This window comes from Nematostella vectensis, chromosome 15, assembly GCF_932526225.1.
Source record: "Nematostella vectensis chromosome 15, jaNemVect1.1, whole genome shotgun sequence".
Classification (NCBI taxonomy): Eukaryota; Metazoa; Cnidaria; class Anthozoa; order Actiniaria; family Edwardsiidae; genus Nematostella; species Nematostella vectensis.
In genome coordinates, this window is record NC_064048.1 from 7,068,059 (window position 1) to 7,084,048 (window position 15,990).

At 37.6% G+C, this 15,990-nt stretch overlaps 1 protein-coding gene across 3 annotated transcripts in view; it reads right to left on the bottom strand.

Annotated features, from left to right (window-relative positions):
- Positions 1-11,346, bottom strand: part of LOC5503451 (adhesion G protein-coupled receptor L4) — a 31,251-nt gene extending 19,905 nt beyond the window's left edge. The window contains exons 1-4 of one of the 3 annotated variants that reach the window (XM_048722610.1): positions 10,003-11,346; positions 9,746-9,788; positions 7,411-7,596; positions 6,343-6,576 (exon numbers count right to left, since the gene is read on the bottom strand). In XM_048722610.1, the coding sequence (XP_048578567.1) occupies positions 6,343-6,576; positions 7,411-7,596; positions 9,746-9,788; positions 10,003-10,053 (514 nt within the window). In that variant the 5' untranslated portion in view covers positions 10,054-11,346. Of the gene's footprint in view, positions 1-3,730; positions 3,858-4,157; positions 4,189-4,309; positions 4,506-6,342; positions 6,577-7,410; positions 7,597-9,745; positions 9,789-10,002 lie in introns of those variants that run through there. The other 2 variants (XM_048722611.1, XM_048722612.1) reach the window with 2 other exon arrangements.
- Positions 11,347-15,990: the final 4,644 nt, after the last annotated feature.

Below are 15,990 nucleotides of genomic sequence, written 5' to 3' on the forward strand. Positions count from 1 at the left end.
TCCCGAATCCAAGACTCAAGTCCACATGGAGTCCGGAATCCACACACTTTATTGGAGAACCTGTCATGGGGCGAAATACGGTATCTATGACGGTATCTACCTGCTGTTAGAAACACGTAAAGTTTAGAAATCCAAAGAAATTTCTCGCATAGTCGCAAATCATCTTTCTAACTAACTGAAAGCACAGTTCTTCGTAGCTAGGATTCGCTGAGTATTAGGATAGAGGTTCACACATTTGCTATGTGAAATAGTTTAGATTCATGCGATTCTTTCCCGGTCTGGTACGTACGCAGGCGTTTCATTCGTTTTTGGTTACTTCGCCATTGTAAAAACTTGTCAATAGGTCTAAGTTAGAAACAAAACCACACACTTACAAAGACTTAGATTTATGACATACCGAGTGATCTAGAATACCTTTTTTATTTTAATTCCCTTATGCTTTATAGTTTTGTCTGCAAATAGCACGTCTATTGTGAACCGCAAGTGGATTTTCCACCGTTGTGTGGGGTGCGAACGCACCCCTTGCACCCCCCCCCCCCCCCCCCCCCTCCGCGTACGGGCCTGTAGATGAAACTCAGTTCCTTCTACAGAAAGATTATTCATTGTTAAGCCCAAATCTATTTGATGCAGCAGTGACATCACATATGTTTTGTTTTGTCGTCGTTTGTCCGACGTTGTCAATAACAATGATTGAGTATAGAACCTTATTTTACAGAATTAGGGAGGCTATTTAGACAAAACATCCTACAAATGGCTGTCTTTAAGTGTACATTTATTCTAGATTACCTTCTTGGTCGGGTTCTTAGACAGAAGGTTAACGCTAACCCAGGAATAAATGGCCTTTTTATTCAATCAAATGTCAAGATAGCCGTATTTATCCCTGGGATAGCGCTAACCTGCTTTCTAGGAACCGGCCCCTGTTCTCTTTTTTGGACAAGATACTCTAGTTTTATCATTCTTTTATAAAATTCATAACATGTCATTTTTATGAAAACCGTCTTAGCGTGTTTCTTATCCAACGCTCCTTACTTGAAATTTTTATATTCTTCGAACTATTTTCAATAATTCCTAACTGCTAAAACCTCTTTGTGTGTTCTTGATGCCGTCAAAAGAAACAGGAAAACTTACATTTGGTGTTTTTTTTATTAGTCAGAGTATTAGAAAGATGTGGCGTGATTGAAAGCCAATTCACAACTGGCCAATGAAAACGCGTCAAGGATTTTAAAATAACGGAAGCCAGAAAGCAATTAAGACATGAAAATATTCAGCGACAGTAATTAAGCAGCAGAACACAGCTTGTCTTTACTGGGATGCAAGCGCAATCCAACTATTTTCCGGGGACGAAAGAGTGAGAGAACGCAACTGCTTTGTTGTCATGCGTCTGCGCTCGTTATTGACCATTCTCACAAGCACAAAAACCTTATTCAGCGTTTATTCAACAACACGTAACACACGTACATGTGCTAATTCTAAAGAACTTAAGTTTGCTATTGACCACACACGATTTCATCACAAAGGTTCGCTTCCCTAAATCCTTTATTGTTCACCGCTATTTGTTTTCTTTTTTGACCACTTTAGTTAATGTTCGGAATTTGAGATCTGTTTTTGTCTTTCTTAGCACCCTTTTTCTTATTGCCGGAATTGTGTTATATTCTTTGTTCAAGTAAACAAAACAATTGAAGGAAGCCCACTTAAAAGGGGAAGGGGATTTAATTGTTTAAGTTTATTAAAAGTCGAGTTCCCATATTTCTAAATCCTTTTGTTAAACAAGCACTTTCTCAGAAATGATTAAAAACCTATATTTGCAAGACGTTTAGTCGATGTATTCGTTCAGGTGTTATTAGGCCTCAACGATAAAATACTACTCAAGCGAAAGTGCTTTTGGTCTACATTTTCAGTAGAGCTAGTGGCCGCCCTTCTTCTAAGAGCTGTTAAATGTTCTCTTTTATTCGCTCACTTTTGGTTTGATGGCGCTAAAATAACAATGACAGCTTCCCTAAAGTGGTCTGCTGTTGATACACAACATGGCCAAGTTTCCGATAGCCGGGAAAGGCTATTTATTTACGTCAAAAGTACTGTGCGTAGATCCACTGATTCAATTGACGTCTTGCACGAGAATGATTTATAAACCACAAATGGGAGTCGTGTATACCTTATTTTCAAAGAGTAACTTCAGCTACAAGGGGGAATTGCCAAACTTTATAAATCACCTTCTTGAACTTTTACAAAGGTTTTCCCACTTCCACTTATTCACTAGTTTTATAATTTCCTATGCATTGTTTGAATCCGACACAATAGTAATTTAACCGGCACTCTCTTGCTTTTAAACAGTGGTTTACATATTATACTCTATATCAAACAAGTATATCCTTGAGGATTCTCCGAAATATTCAAGTACTGAACAAAGTATACAACATGTCAAGTAATGGGAACTCATCCTAGGAGCCAACTTATTAAAAGTGAGACACTTGTGCTAACTTGGCAGCTTCTAGGGTATCCTGGAAGGCCATTTTCCTCATATAGTCCGACAAGTTGGCAAGCGACTAGTTCTTTTAATTGGTGAGATTAAATTTTTGCAAACGAACACACCTTTTCGTGATTGTTTTGGTGTTAATCCAGTTATATTTCCATTTACCTGCAAATGGACAAACATAGACCTTCTCTCCCTCCTAAAAGGTCCAAAGGGGACTATAATAATCCAATAGCTGAATAGCTATGCCTTTACAAAATAGAACAAGAAAAGATCACTTGTGATTCATACAGTTAAATATCTATCTATAGATTTTAACATACCTTCGGTAAATGGAAAATAGTACTGTATACAGATTAGCGAGTTTAAAGGGGTTGCACCAAGGCCATAAAAAAAACTTTTTTTAATCTACTTCATTATGGGATTGAAATTCATGCGGTTTATTCCTAGCAGAAGTGTCAAAAAAAAGCTTTTTTTACGTGCGTAATTTGGGTTCCTGAAATCTGCGAGTGAAGTAAAACATTTCGCTTATTTACACCCTTTAGATTTTTTGCATTGCAAGACATAAATCCTAAAGCATAAATCCTATTATAGTGAATCTATGAGATAATTATTAAACCCAGAAAATAAGACGTAATTGATCAAAGCTTTAAAAAGAAAAGAAAAACACAGGTAAAAGTTATGAATTGTGGGAAAAAAAAAAAAAAAAACGAAAAATTTAAATAAGATCCAATTTTGGTCATATTTACTATATGTTAAAAGCCAAGGCCCTCATTCATTAAAAGATAAGACTATTTGCAATAAAACCATTAAGGCATGGTTCGTTCAACAAACAATTCTGCTTGAGTGTATCATTCAACGTTCTTCAAAGAAAAAGGTTTTCACCTGCTCGGGTAGTTATAGTAAGATAGAGGGGGATGGTTGATTGACTTGCAGAATCTTTATTATTTTATGCTTGCTTTCGGAAATGAGAAGTAACTGAGCAATACTGGGTCGTGTATATGTCTTAGGTAGATAATACCAAGGACTGCTTGTACAAGTTAAAAAAATCATAAATTGAATTAAATATAAGTAGAATAACGAGCGGGAATGAAAAATTTCAATAGGTCATTATTTGGAGTCAATTTGAAACAAAAATTTATGATAGATATCTAGAATACAATAAGAAAAGCTTGTATTGGAAATAGGTTCCATGATATCGAAGATCGTTTTTTTTTTTTTTATAGAAAAAGAAGCTATGCTTTAAAAGATAACAATTACCTGCACAACTGCTTTGCGGAACTTGACTCAAGCGTAAACTTGAAGAGACATGCAACAACGAAAGTGTTTTCCAGTTTGAGAGCCAAATAACATGAAATTCCGCACACCAAGATAAAAAATACTTCTCCAAAAAACCAAGTTAATGCGATGATGTTTTTTTTTTTTTTTGTGATAGAAGGAATGTCTTAATTTCTCCGAGAAAGATATACGGGATACAATTACAAGCCCAAGAGGTCTGACAAGTCGATTTATAACTTTGTATAAAAAAATGAAAATGCTTATAATCTTTTGAAAAATACATATTAACTTGGAGGCAAAGTTACTGTGCATAGTTATAATTTCTTAATGAATTGAAATTTTTAATTGCCTGATTCACCCGTTACACCGACACACGATAGATGAGTTCAGTTTTGGTTTGATCTCCTACCTTCCGATTTCCCATTTGAAAGTAGACAAATCTGGAAAAGAATTAACTGACTGAGATATCCAAACTAACAGTGATCTCATTTAAAGAAAATAAGAGAGATGAAAATCAATATGAAAAATAAAAATAAGAAAAAAATGATTCAAAACACTTACTACAAAAAGTAGCAGCGTAGATAATGTGCGATTCCGATCCATTTGTTCGGATTTATGATTAAAACTTCTTGTATGTCATGGCAAAGCTGAAAAGTTTCCTTGCTACCCTCTTTTAAGAGGGTTAAAAAACCTTACGGGTAAAAAATGTCATAACTTATAATTTGAGCTCTCTCCAATACACCATCTGCTGTAAATTGTCAATCGTCAGAGCTACTGTTTGAACAGCAAAATAATCGACCAATCAGAGCTTAGCGTGCCCACTTGGAAAGTGTTTCTCTAAAACGAACGTTTACTTTAAGACATCGTCTCAGTAAAACAAAAAAAGTCTCCAAAACGGGTCTCTTATTCTTCAAAACGCGGCTAAGGTTAACAGAATCGAAATAAAATAGTATTTAGGATGATCAATTACTTTTTTTACTAAAATCATGATTAAAGAGGATTATATATTATATTTTGCTTACTTCTCTAGCTATTCCATCAATGTTTCTTGTTTTACTGTCAACACTTCATGATCTGTGAAACGCTGCTTTCTACATATAGAAAGTGCACTATAGAAAGTACACAAACCAGCTTTGCAATAGCAAATATTTTTTGCTGCCAACTTCATAAGGGCACAGAAAAATAATTTTGGAGTCCATCATCACAGTTTTTAAAAATTAACGATAAGCCAATCCTTTGTTATTGTTTACAATTTGACAATTTGACGGAATATCGGGCCAAGATTGAATCCCCCGGAATAAAAAGAGCATTAAAACATTCAACATAGCTCGTTTTTTGTTAGGTGTCGACTTTTTAAAATGTCCTTTAATGGGCAAGGATATCTTTATTTGAAAAGTTAGATATATTTTCAATTTGAGAGACGCTTAATAAGGTGGATACCAAATCTTGCATGGTTTAGGAAAAATAAATCAAACGCATCTTTTAAGAAACAAGTGATATAATGCGCATTTAAAAACGAACGTGTTCACGATATTTCGCGCGACCAAATTGAATACAAAAAGTAAACAATCAACGAACCCAAACGTAATGTAATGTAGAACCAACAAGAGCAATACCACTCCACCCCTCCACAACCTTATCAATCATCGTATCTGTCGTTTTTCTAACTCGCTCGGTCAATTCGTTATAAGGACATTGGAGTCCTATTTGGAAGTCCACTTTAATTACGACGATGTACCCGAACTGTGTACGTCTTCCACATAAACGTGCAGGAATTCGTGTTTACTACGACTTTGCAAAACCGCCATTTTGAAAACTAGGCCCATATCAATCAATGGCTGTCGTTTTTCTTAATGGTCAAAAAGAGCCTGGGGCGAGCGCGCGGAAGACCTGTGAGGGACTAGGGGCTGTTAGGGACTAGGCTCCATATCCAAGATGGCTGCCAGCAAAATCGTAGTAAACACGAATTTCTGCAAGTTTACGTGGAAATTCTGGACTTACAAAGCTCTAGAGCGATAAAAAAGCGAAAAACTGATTGAAGCGGACTCCCAAATATGGTATGTAATGCCTAATAAGGAAATGTTTTTAAAACAAGATTGACTGATATGCAGACACTAACGTTTTACAGTACCACAGGTAACCCAGGTTCGCGCTCTATTGCACTCCAGGCTCTTTTTGCACCATTTAGAAAAACGACAGCCATTGATTGATATGACACACAAATGCCAAACTTAACGAACCCTTACAAACCTCAACTAATTATACAAGAAGACAAGAAATCCATAGACAAACACTGAAATCGACTAAGAGAGGCTAGTCCATGCTAAATACCCGCAACTTGACATAGCGCAAAATTCTTTGCAAATACAAAAATTCTCGCCTTCTAGACGAATCTCAAAGTGTTTTGTTTCTGGGACTTTCGAAGGCCGCGTTTCACTGGGACAGGGGACGCGGGAATTAGCGTGCCGAACCAGTAGACATGTCCCCTTGTGTGCCACAGGATTTTCGATGTTTCAAATTATCCTAGATGAGAGCTATGGCTCGACAAACACCGAGTACACAAGAGGGACCATGCTAAATGAAAAACAACCCACCTGTGATATCTTTCCTCTTCAGGCCAAACTCACAGATAAATCCTCTCGGACTGTATCTCCCAAGACAGTTCAAGTCGTTAAGCCCGCCCTGGCTACCGAGGTAAATCTTAGCGATGTTTGCACACAGTCCGTCACCAGAAGGCTGATAAGGCTGCCAGTGGTCTATGGTCAGCGGTGATCCGCTTACCCAGGTCCATGTGTCACGACTGAACCTGTTGCCGTTATTGACGAGGCCTGGTGAGAGAATACCAATATGTAAAGCATAATGGTGGGAGGTAAATTTGTGAGTTTAAGCTCCCATACATTTCTACTACAATCCCCCCATCTAACTCTAGTCCTAGCTCCCATACATTGCTACTATAATCCCCCCATCTAACTCTAGTCCTAGCTCCCATACATTGCTTCTTTAAGTGGCCATGGTACCGCGTGTCTTATCAGACGGTACGTTTCTCGCATCCTTATTGGCCTGTTACACAAAACGATACATGTTGCCACAGTAGCGCACGTCGTATCAGATAGTTATATCGGTCGATCCCCCCCCCCCCCCCTCCCATCCAGCCCCTGAATCCACGGCTGCAATAACTGTGTCATCTTGTAGGCAACGAAAAGTATGAGCTCAATACAACAATAACTTCATCACACAGCAAAAAAACGATAGTAAGAAGTGCATGAAACGTCATACTTTACTTTGAGCAACAGTGGTAGCAGTCGTAGCATTTTTTTGCGTGACAAAACTTTAGAATAAAGTCATGAAAGTGACGCCGAAGCTTTTGGTTAAAAGGGGTCAACTTTGAAAAAGTTCCATTTATATGGAAAATCATGGTTCCCTTATTTGGGAAGTTACTGAGATATATTTCTAAAGCTAGAAAATAGGCGGATAGTAATTATTGTTTGCGCATAGTAAAACCGTCCATAAACTTATCAACTATACCTGTTTATTATTGAGAAAGCTTCGGCAATTTTTAAAAATTAACACAGGAAACCCGGTACTGTTCACAAAGATTATACCAATCTCTTGACATACATAACATCCAATAAGACATGATTATCTTATTTTCTGTCACTTACCTATATGCCACTCATTGTTAAATGGGTTCGTCAGATTCTGGATTTCATCTCGTATAAATTGCCACTTTTTCTCTGTTTCTATGGAAACCAAGTCACCGTTGTGCGCGAGGCAGTACTTCCGGTTCGCCTTCCACTCGCTTCCGTTTGCGATAAAGGCGTAAATCTTCCCGTCGTGCCATCTAACAGCTAGAAAATCAAACGGCTTGTGATGCTTTGGTACAGGGCATGATTCATACACACTTGGTTAGAACCGTAAATCTCGGTTAAAGCAGTATTTGCCCTTTTATCTAGCTCGGTTCTGACTCGCGCGTTGCGCAACTTTGAAATCGCGCTAGATAACGGGGGTCCTGTGAATTTGACATTTATGTCGTTTTTTGCCAAATTATTACCGCATTTCAAGCCTTCCAGCTATTGATAAACAAGCATAAATTTACAAATAGATGTAAGGCGGCTGCAGGGAAACTTCGATCTTCCATTGGCTCGCTTCCAAATTACACATTACCCTAATCAAAACGGCATAACATCGTGCAAGGGGAAAGGAGGGATGAAACCCTTTAGATTTTTATAAATAATTCGTAAACGATATATCTGTCTTTCTAGGCGCTTACAGAATCGCAACATAAATATAATTTAAAACAGCTTAGCCTGACAAATGTTTTAAAACGTCTATATCCAAGAGAGCGGCTTTTTTAGTTGTGTCCTCTTCTGTACGAAGATATGTCTACAATGATATGCATTGTATTGGTAACTTGTAGCCTAGACCATTATATATAGCCTATATATTCGCCCGACAAGGATATTAACTCTTGAAAGCAAAGCACGTTTGCCGCGTGTCTTTTCTTGTGTAACATAAATTGTAAAGAAAATGCTATTTGAAGTGAAACATAGCACTAAATGCAGAAAAAGGCAATTTGCTGGAGATTGGAAGGCAATTTTTTGGCTTTTGTAAGTAATAGAAGAACAAGAAATAAAAAGAAAAAAGAAATAAAGAAGAAAAAATGGCTCGAAAAGGATTCATTTTCTATTTATACCCTCCCGTCCCCCGTGTTTTGTCCATTGCCTAGCTGCTAACATTTCTACGCAACAGTCCCCGAGTGTTTGTGGGGGAGGGGCGGGGAAAGTTGTAGTGGGTGGTGGTGGTGGTGGGGGGGGGGGGGGGGTATGGAATTTTCGTGCTCTTATAAATCCATAAATTAAGTTTTACTTTTATTCTGCTTTTCTCTTTTCTGAAATTGAAATTGAAATTGAAATTGAAATTGAAATTGAAATTGAAACTGAAATTGAGCAATTGCTCATTATCTTGAAAACCTGATATGCGTTCACAATAATGCAAAAACTCGAAAAAAAATATATTTTTGAAAGAAATCCCCCAAAATAGCAAAATCGATTTTTTTCTTTCACAATATCGGAAGTTTACTGTATTGTACATCAAAAAAGCCGATTGTGTTATGGAAATTTAATTACACCGAAAAAATGATAGCAGTATCAAATTCTTTTAAAACGCCTAATATCGAGTGATGCCACTAGTCTGAGTATATGGCTCCTGATTGGCTCATCCCAAGGCCTAAAAGACGCTTCTTATACTGACTAATTATACGAAAGATTGGACCATTCAAAAGCTTAGTAATTTTCAAATCAACGAAATTCTCGACTTTTTTAAAATTGAAATAAATCAAGTTTAATATTTTATTTGGATAGATTACTAAAATAATAAAAATCACAACACAATAACACCTAATTATCGAGAAATAAAACAATGAATCTATGGTTGATTGTATCTCTCTGCGATTGTAAGGCGATTTCTATCCCCTTTTCTGTTGATTTTTGTTTTTCTATCTTATCTTATTCAGAAACAAAGGTTATGTTTATTTTGAAGAAGAAATGCCGAAAACCTTCATTATTCGTTTTATTTTAACGTTCCATTTAAGTGCAATTCAAGCCGTTCTTTTTGAGGATTACACGAGCTTATACACTTTCAATTAAAGGGAAGACAAATTAAGGTTGCCTCAAAAAAGACGTTAGTGGGGAAATGTCAGAATTCTTATTAGCGCGTGATTCCTTTTCCTCTTCATAATACATTATTTGTAATGATAATTCTATACTTATTTCTGTACTCTTGGCCTGTAAGAAAAAAAAAGAAAAAAGAAAAATACAGTTGCAGCCTGATAGCCTGATAAAGTAGAAATTATTTACACTTTTAGAAATTCTTTTCATTTTTCAGACGAGCAGAATTATTTAAAAACTGCTTCTCAGTCTTATTGTATTAATTAATTGGACTTCCTGCATCAGCGATAAGGCGTAAATACATCATAATTTCAAACAAGATTTTCCTTACCATGACCATGCCTCTCTTCTTCATGTCTTTCAGCAGAAATTAACTGTAAAATAATGCAGTAATTAATAGTTGAAGGGGCTAAAAAAAGGGGTTTTAGGGACTTCACTTAAAGTAAAATGAGAAAAAAAATCTTCAATGGACATGAGTGAAATTATAACTATAACTTTTAACATAGATGTTAAGTTTCATACAGGTATGTAAAGCTTTGTTTTTACGATGTGGCATGATCTATCGATATTCTTATCTTAAACACTTACCTTCAATGTGACACAAATAACAACAATGGTGCACCACTTGTAACAATCCATTTTCAAAATGTCTCTTTTCAGAATTTTTTTTCTGATACCTCGAGTCTTCCCTTTCACTTTGCACCTTCAAACCCTTAGGCAACTTGCTTTTGCTTCTCTTCCTTCTTTTTAATTCATCTTAGTCCACCATCCCTTTGCTGTTTTTCTTTGCCTTTTCAAAGCCTCTAAGACGAGCCTTAAGCTCTTTTATAAAGAAATTGAAGCACCCTTTTTTGTAAAAAAAAATTCCTAAATAAACCCAAAGCACCCCTAGGGGATTTCTCTGATTTGTCGTGAAATGTCTCTGTTATTCAAATCTCTATTTCGGTTACACCTTGAAGACAGCTTTTACAATGTTTCTGATAATAGAGTAACTTGTCCGTATTCCATGCTCTCAGTAAATGGAGAAGGGAGTTTTGCCGAAGGCTCAAAGAAGGAACCTTATTAAGGTATAATCTAGTCTCAAATCCGTAAGGGCTCTCTTGATATTGTAGTAATCCGAGAAGACCCTAACCTAAAATGTACGTCGATGACGCCAAGTGGTTAAGAGGACAGTATACAACAAGACTTAAACCAATATTATACGAAGAAAAATCTGAGAGAATCTGAAAAAAAATTGGAAATAAAACAACCATAAAGAAAGAAAGTGTTTTTACTTAATGCTCAACTCATTCATTTTTCATTCATCAAATTGATATTCATTACATCTGAGTTTTTTTATGATGAGCTGACAAATTGTCAGAGTGACCATATATATGCAGACAACACGACAAAAACATGACTTGATTTGTGGAGATTGATTGGTTGATGGGAGTAGGAAAAGTGGAGTCAATCTCTTGATTCTTATTGCATTAAGTGCGGGAAAGATTATCCCCTGATAGCACACTAACTCAGAAATCAGTACTAATACAATATAAACTACTAATCTGCGGCCAAACATATGAATTTCGCACAAGTCTAAACTTTACGAGAGATTCATACCTGTTTTTTTTTATTGAGCTAGATGCGAACAATCAGAGATTGTCTAAATTTGGAAATTTTGAATAGTAATATGAAGGATATTTTTGATAAGAATACTTTTAACAAGATCTTTCTAAATATTGGCCTCGTTGATTTGACAAAACGAAATATAAGTATCAATTCGTGTACATCCATATTTTAAAGATTTAAGCGACGTGACTGAAGTGACCTGAGCTGAAAAAGCAAAAGTTGTATATTGCCGGTGAAGTGTTTTACCGAGTAGTAGCAAATCTCGGGACATAGGAGACCACGATACAAAAACATTAAGAAAATATTGGGGCGGGGGGGGGGGGGGGGGGGGACAGAGCCACGCATCTACGGGTCATTTGCTCCTGAAACCGCAGTGTTTTGTCCCTGCTAATGTTCAATGACTTTGACCATCAAGATCAACCACCATCGCCATCGACCATACAAAATTTTCATCACTATCATCACTACCATCATCATTATCAAAATCATCGCGTCATCGTCAAATTATTTATTTTCAAATACGAAAACATCATCGTCACAACTACCATCATTATTAATACTATTATCGTTATCAACAACCTAATATAAGTCATTGTTATTGCCGATGTTGCTACAGGCATATCGAAAAATCATAATCACCATTTTCACCATCAACATCAACATCCCAAAACAACAACAACCTTCCACAATCATCGCCAACAATAACACCATTATAACCTTCACAATGATCATCTTTGTAATCATCATCATCTTCATCGTTATCATAATCATAATCACCATTTTCACCATCGCAATTCCCATCAACATCCCAAAACAACAACAACCTTCCACTATCATCGCCAACAATAACATCATTATAACCTTCACAATGATCATCTTTGTAATCATCATCATCTTCATCGTTATCATAATCATAATCAATATTTTCTTTACCTCTTTCTTTCTCTTCGGTTGTCATTGGCATCACCATTTTACCTGTTGTTTTTTCGCACGTAAAGGGGTTTTAGTTTGTGCCACGAACGATCTACGTGGTACCCATTACGTCGGCAGAAATCTCTCCTAGCTATTGGCTAATTAATATACCCTTTACGATTTTGGAAAAGGGTGTCAAGGAACCGAAATTTGTAACATCACGTAAAGGGATTTTAGTTTGTGCCAGGAACGATCTACGTGGTACCCATTACGTCGGCAGAAATCTCTCCTAGCTATTGGCTAATTAATATACCCTTTAAGATTTTGGAAAAGGGTGTCAAGGAACCGATATTTGTAACATCACTAGTTTTAACCTGAAAATGTTATATTTTTCATTTGTAACAAACCTTGCTATTCATTTTCTTACTTTTTTAATTATAGATTTTAATATATGAAAATTGTTATAAACACCCACAGATATACATATTTTCATAATTATTATATGTTCTCATAATTATTAAAATCATATAATTGTGTCATATTTTATGACCGCAAATTCATTATAGATTTATGGATAGGCGCATATAGGTCAAAATCACATGATAATTTGCGCTATATACTGAATATCAAATTATTGTAAAACGCTATAAGCCTGCACTTCACGGTAAATAAAATAGCTTATTTTTCTTAGGGGTCACGGTAACGAATCCTGCATTCTGATTGGCTAATAAGAGCGGTCCGGAGATTCCAAGTATTTTCAAGACCTCGGTCACGGTATTTCACGATACGGACCTTCACCGGCAAATAACCCCTATTTATATTGATGATTCGAAGGCTCAACGACTGCTCCGATTTTGTGAAATCTATATTAGTACAAATAAGCGCTATATATTTTTTTTAATCCCCTCATAACCTTGGGGTATAACATTCTACTGGATCGGACATATTATGCTTGATGGTAATCTAGTATTTTAAATGTTGTCACGTCCATTTTGATCTCTTGATACTTTTTATCCTTATACCCTTCCAAGGTTACACAAACATTAACGTCAAATCGTGACCTTGGGGTATTAAAACCCGCCATTTTGTCACAGACACAATACCAACTTGTAGAAAGCACCCATTTCCATTAGCTGATTTGAGATCAGATCCCCTTGATCTCCTCGGGATCAAGCAAGTGCCTGTTGTACAGTAAAACCTGTGTATAACGGACACCAATTGTACGAAAAAAGTGTCTGTTGTACAGTGAAACCTGTATATAACGGACACAGAGACCAAGCAAGTGTCTGTTGTAAAGTAAAACCTGTATATAAAGGACACCAATGCGACCAAGTAAGTGTCTGTTTTTACAGTAAAATCTGTGTATAACGGACACCCCTGGGATCCAACCAATTGTCTGTTGTACACCAAAACCTCTGTTAAACGGACACCCACGGGATACAAGCAAGTGTCTGTTGTACAGTAAAACCTGTATATAACGGACACCTATAGGACCCAAACAAGTGTCTGTTTTGCAGTGAAACATGTGTATAAAGGACACAAATGGGACCAAGCAAGTATCCGTTAAACAGTAAAACCTCTGTTAAACGGACACCCACGGGACACAAGCGTCTGTTGTACAGTAAAACCTGTATATAACGGACACCCTCGGTACCAAGCAAGTGTTTGTTGTGCAGTGAAACCTGTGTATAACAGACACCCTCGGTACCAAGGAAGTGTCTGTTGTACAGTAAAACCTGTGTATAACGGACACCCTCGGTACCTAGGAAGTGTCTGTTGTACAGTAAAACCTGTGTATAACGGGCACACTCGGTACCAAGCAAGTGTCTCTTGTGCAGTAAAACCTGTGTGTAACGGACACCCTCGGTACCTAGGGAGTGTCTGTTGTACAATAAAACCTGTGTATAACGGACACACTCGGTACCAAGCAAGTGTCTGTTGTACAGTAAAACCTGTGTATAACGGGCACACTTGGTACCAAGCAAGTGTCTGTTGTACATTAAAACCTGTGTATAACGGACACCCTCAGTACCAAGCAAGTGTCTGTTGTGCAGTAAAACCTGTGTGTAACGGACACCCTCGGTACCTAGGGAGTGTCTGTTGTACAATAAAACCTATGTATAACGGGCACAATCGGTACCAAGCAAGTGTCTGTTGTGCAGTAAAACCTGTGTGTTACGGACACCCTCGGTACCAAGCAAGTGTCTGTTGTACAGTAAAACCTGTGTATAACGGACACCCTCGGTACCAAGCAAGTGTCTGTTGTGCAGTAAAACCTGTGTGTAACGGACACCCTCGGTACCTAGGAAGTGTCTGTTGTACAGTAAAACCTGTAACGGGCACAATCGGTACCAAGCAAGTGTCTGTTGTACAGTAAAACCTGTGTATAACGGGCACACTTGGTACCAAGCAAGTGTCTGTTGTACATTAAAACCTGTGTATAACGGACACCCTCAGTACCAAGCAAGTGTCTGTTGTGCAGTAAAACCTGTGTGTAACGGACACCCTCGGTACCTAGGGAGTGTCTGTTGTACAATAAAACCTATGTATAACGGGCACAATCGGTACCAAGCAAGTGTCTGTTGTACAGTAAAACCTGTGTATAACGGGCACACTTGGTACCAAGCAAGTGTCTGTTGTACAGTAAAACGTACAACAACTTACCCATTGTATATCAGTACTGTATATAACGGACACCCGTGGGTCACAAGTAAGAGTTCGTTTATAGAGTTAAACCTGGATATAGGACAGCTATGAGACCCAAGCAATGGGAAATCGAAAATGACCGTCATCACTAGGGACGTCAGTTAATGGAGCGCCGGAGCCAGGCTCAACGGTCGTTCATAAATTATATCGTACGAGTACGCGTAACATGCTACGATAGCACATGTATGACTGAATATGTTTATCGTGATATACCTCACTATAAGCGTTCTCGTTGGTCGTTACCCACCTATATAAAGCGCCACACCCAAAGTAAAGTCATTCGCTCTAAACCTACCGTTAAGCTTCAACTACTGTAACGATAAATTTTGCCCACCCTCCCTGCCCTTTTGCTGACATGTTTATTTGCGTGTACAGGCAGTGTTAGCTTGGAGATCAATTGTAAATAAATATTTACCTCATTGGAATAAACCGGGGAGTATTTCAGAGAGTCTACGATTAGTTCTGTCTGACGACTTCCCCAAGCAGAGTTTGTTTGCTATAAGGTGAGTTTGTGCGTTTGTGGAACAGCCAATACTGTCGTCCGATCCTTCACGCGGAATTTAGGGGAGATGAGTGAGGTCTAAATGTCATATGCTTACACTACAGCTGCTACGTTACTCGATAGTCGTCACGTCACGCTAAATTGCTTTTGATGGGTTTGTCTCAGCCCCCCTCCATCCTGACATAATCGTGCCTAGTATTGCCACTGTGTTGCAAAGCGGGCATTTGCTTTCTATGCGTAAAGGGGCAACCTGAATATGAAGGACATCCGCAAGCATCGGTGAAGCATACAACGCTGCATAGCAGCGTTGGGATACACGAATATTTTCAGTAATTGCATTCCATAATAGTCCAAGAACCCCTTACCTTGTATCTTTTACTCTATTGTATAGCGCTGGCGTCTATCTACAATCTGAAAAAAAGTTTCAATACATACATCATAAGTAAAGTATTTTAAAAATAAAAAAAACCCTGCAAAATAAAGGTTTTTTTAGAAATGTACAACACGACTACGGCCCCCTTATCTAAGGTTCTCATATTTGCAAAGCTAGCACGAACACTTATTAGATGAAAGTGAGTTTTGCAAAATCCTCAATCTTTCTTGAAAAAAGATTGACGTACGATTCTGAATCACTTCTGCGCGCAGATAAGGTGGGGGAGGGGGTGGGGGTCGATGCTTTGTTTTCGATTTGTATGGTTGAGAATGGAAAGGGTCATGATAAAATACTGTCCACCTCCACAATTAAAATTGTTGTTTGAAGCTTTAAAAAAAAGTTATAATAAACGTTTGAATTTTCCATTCAGCATTCGCCTTACCTACCCGTCCCCGTTGAACAGTATCTTTTTCTC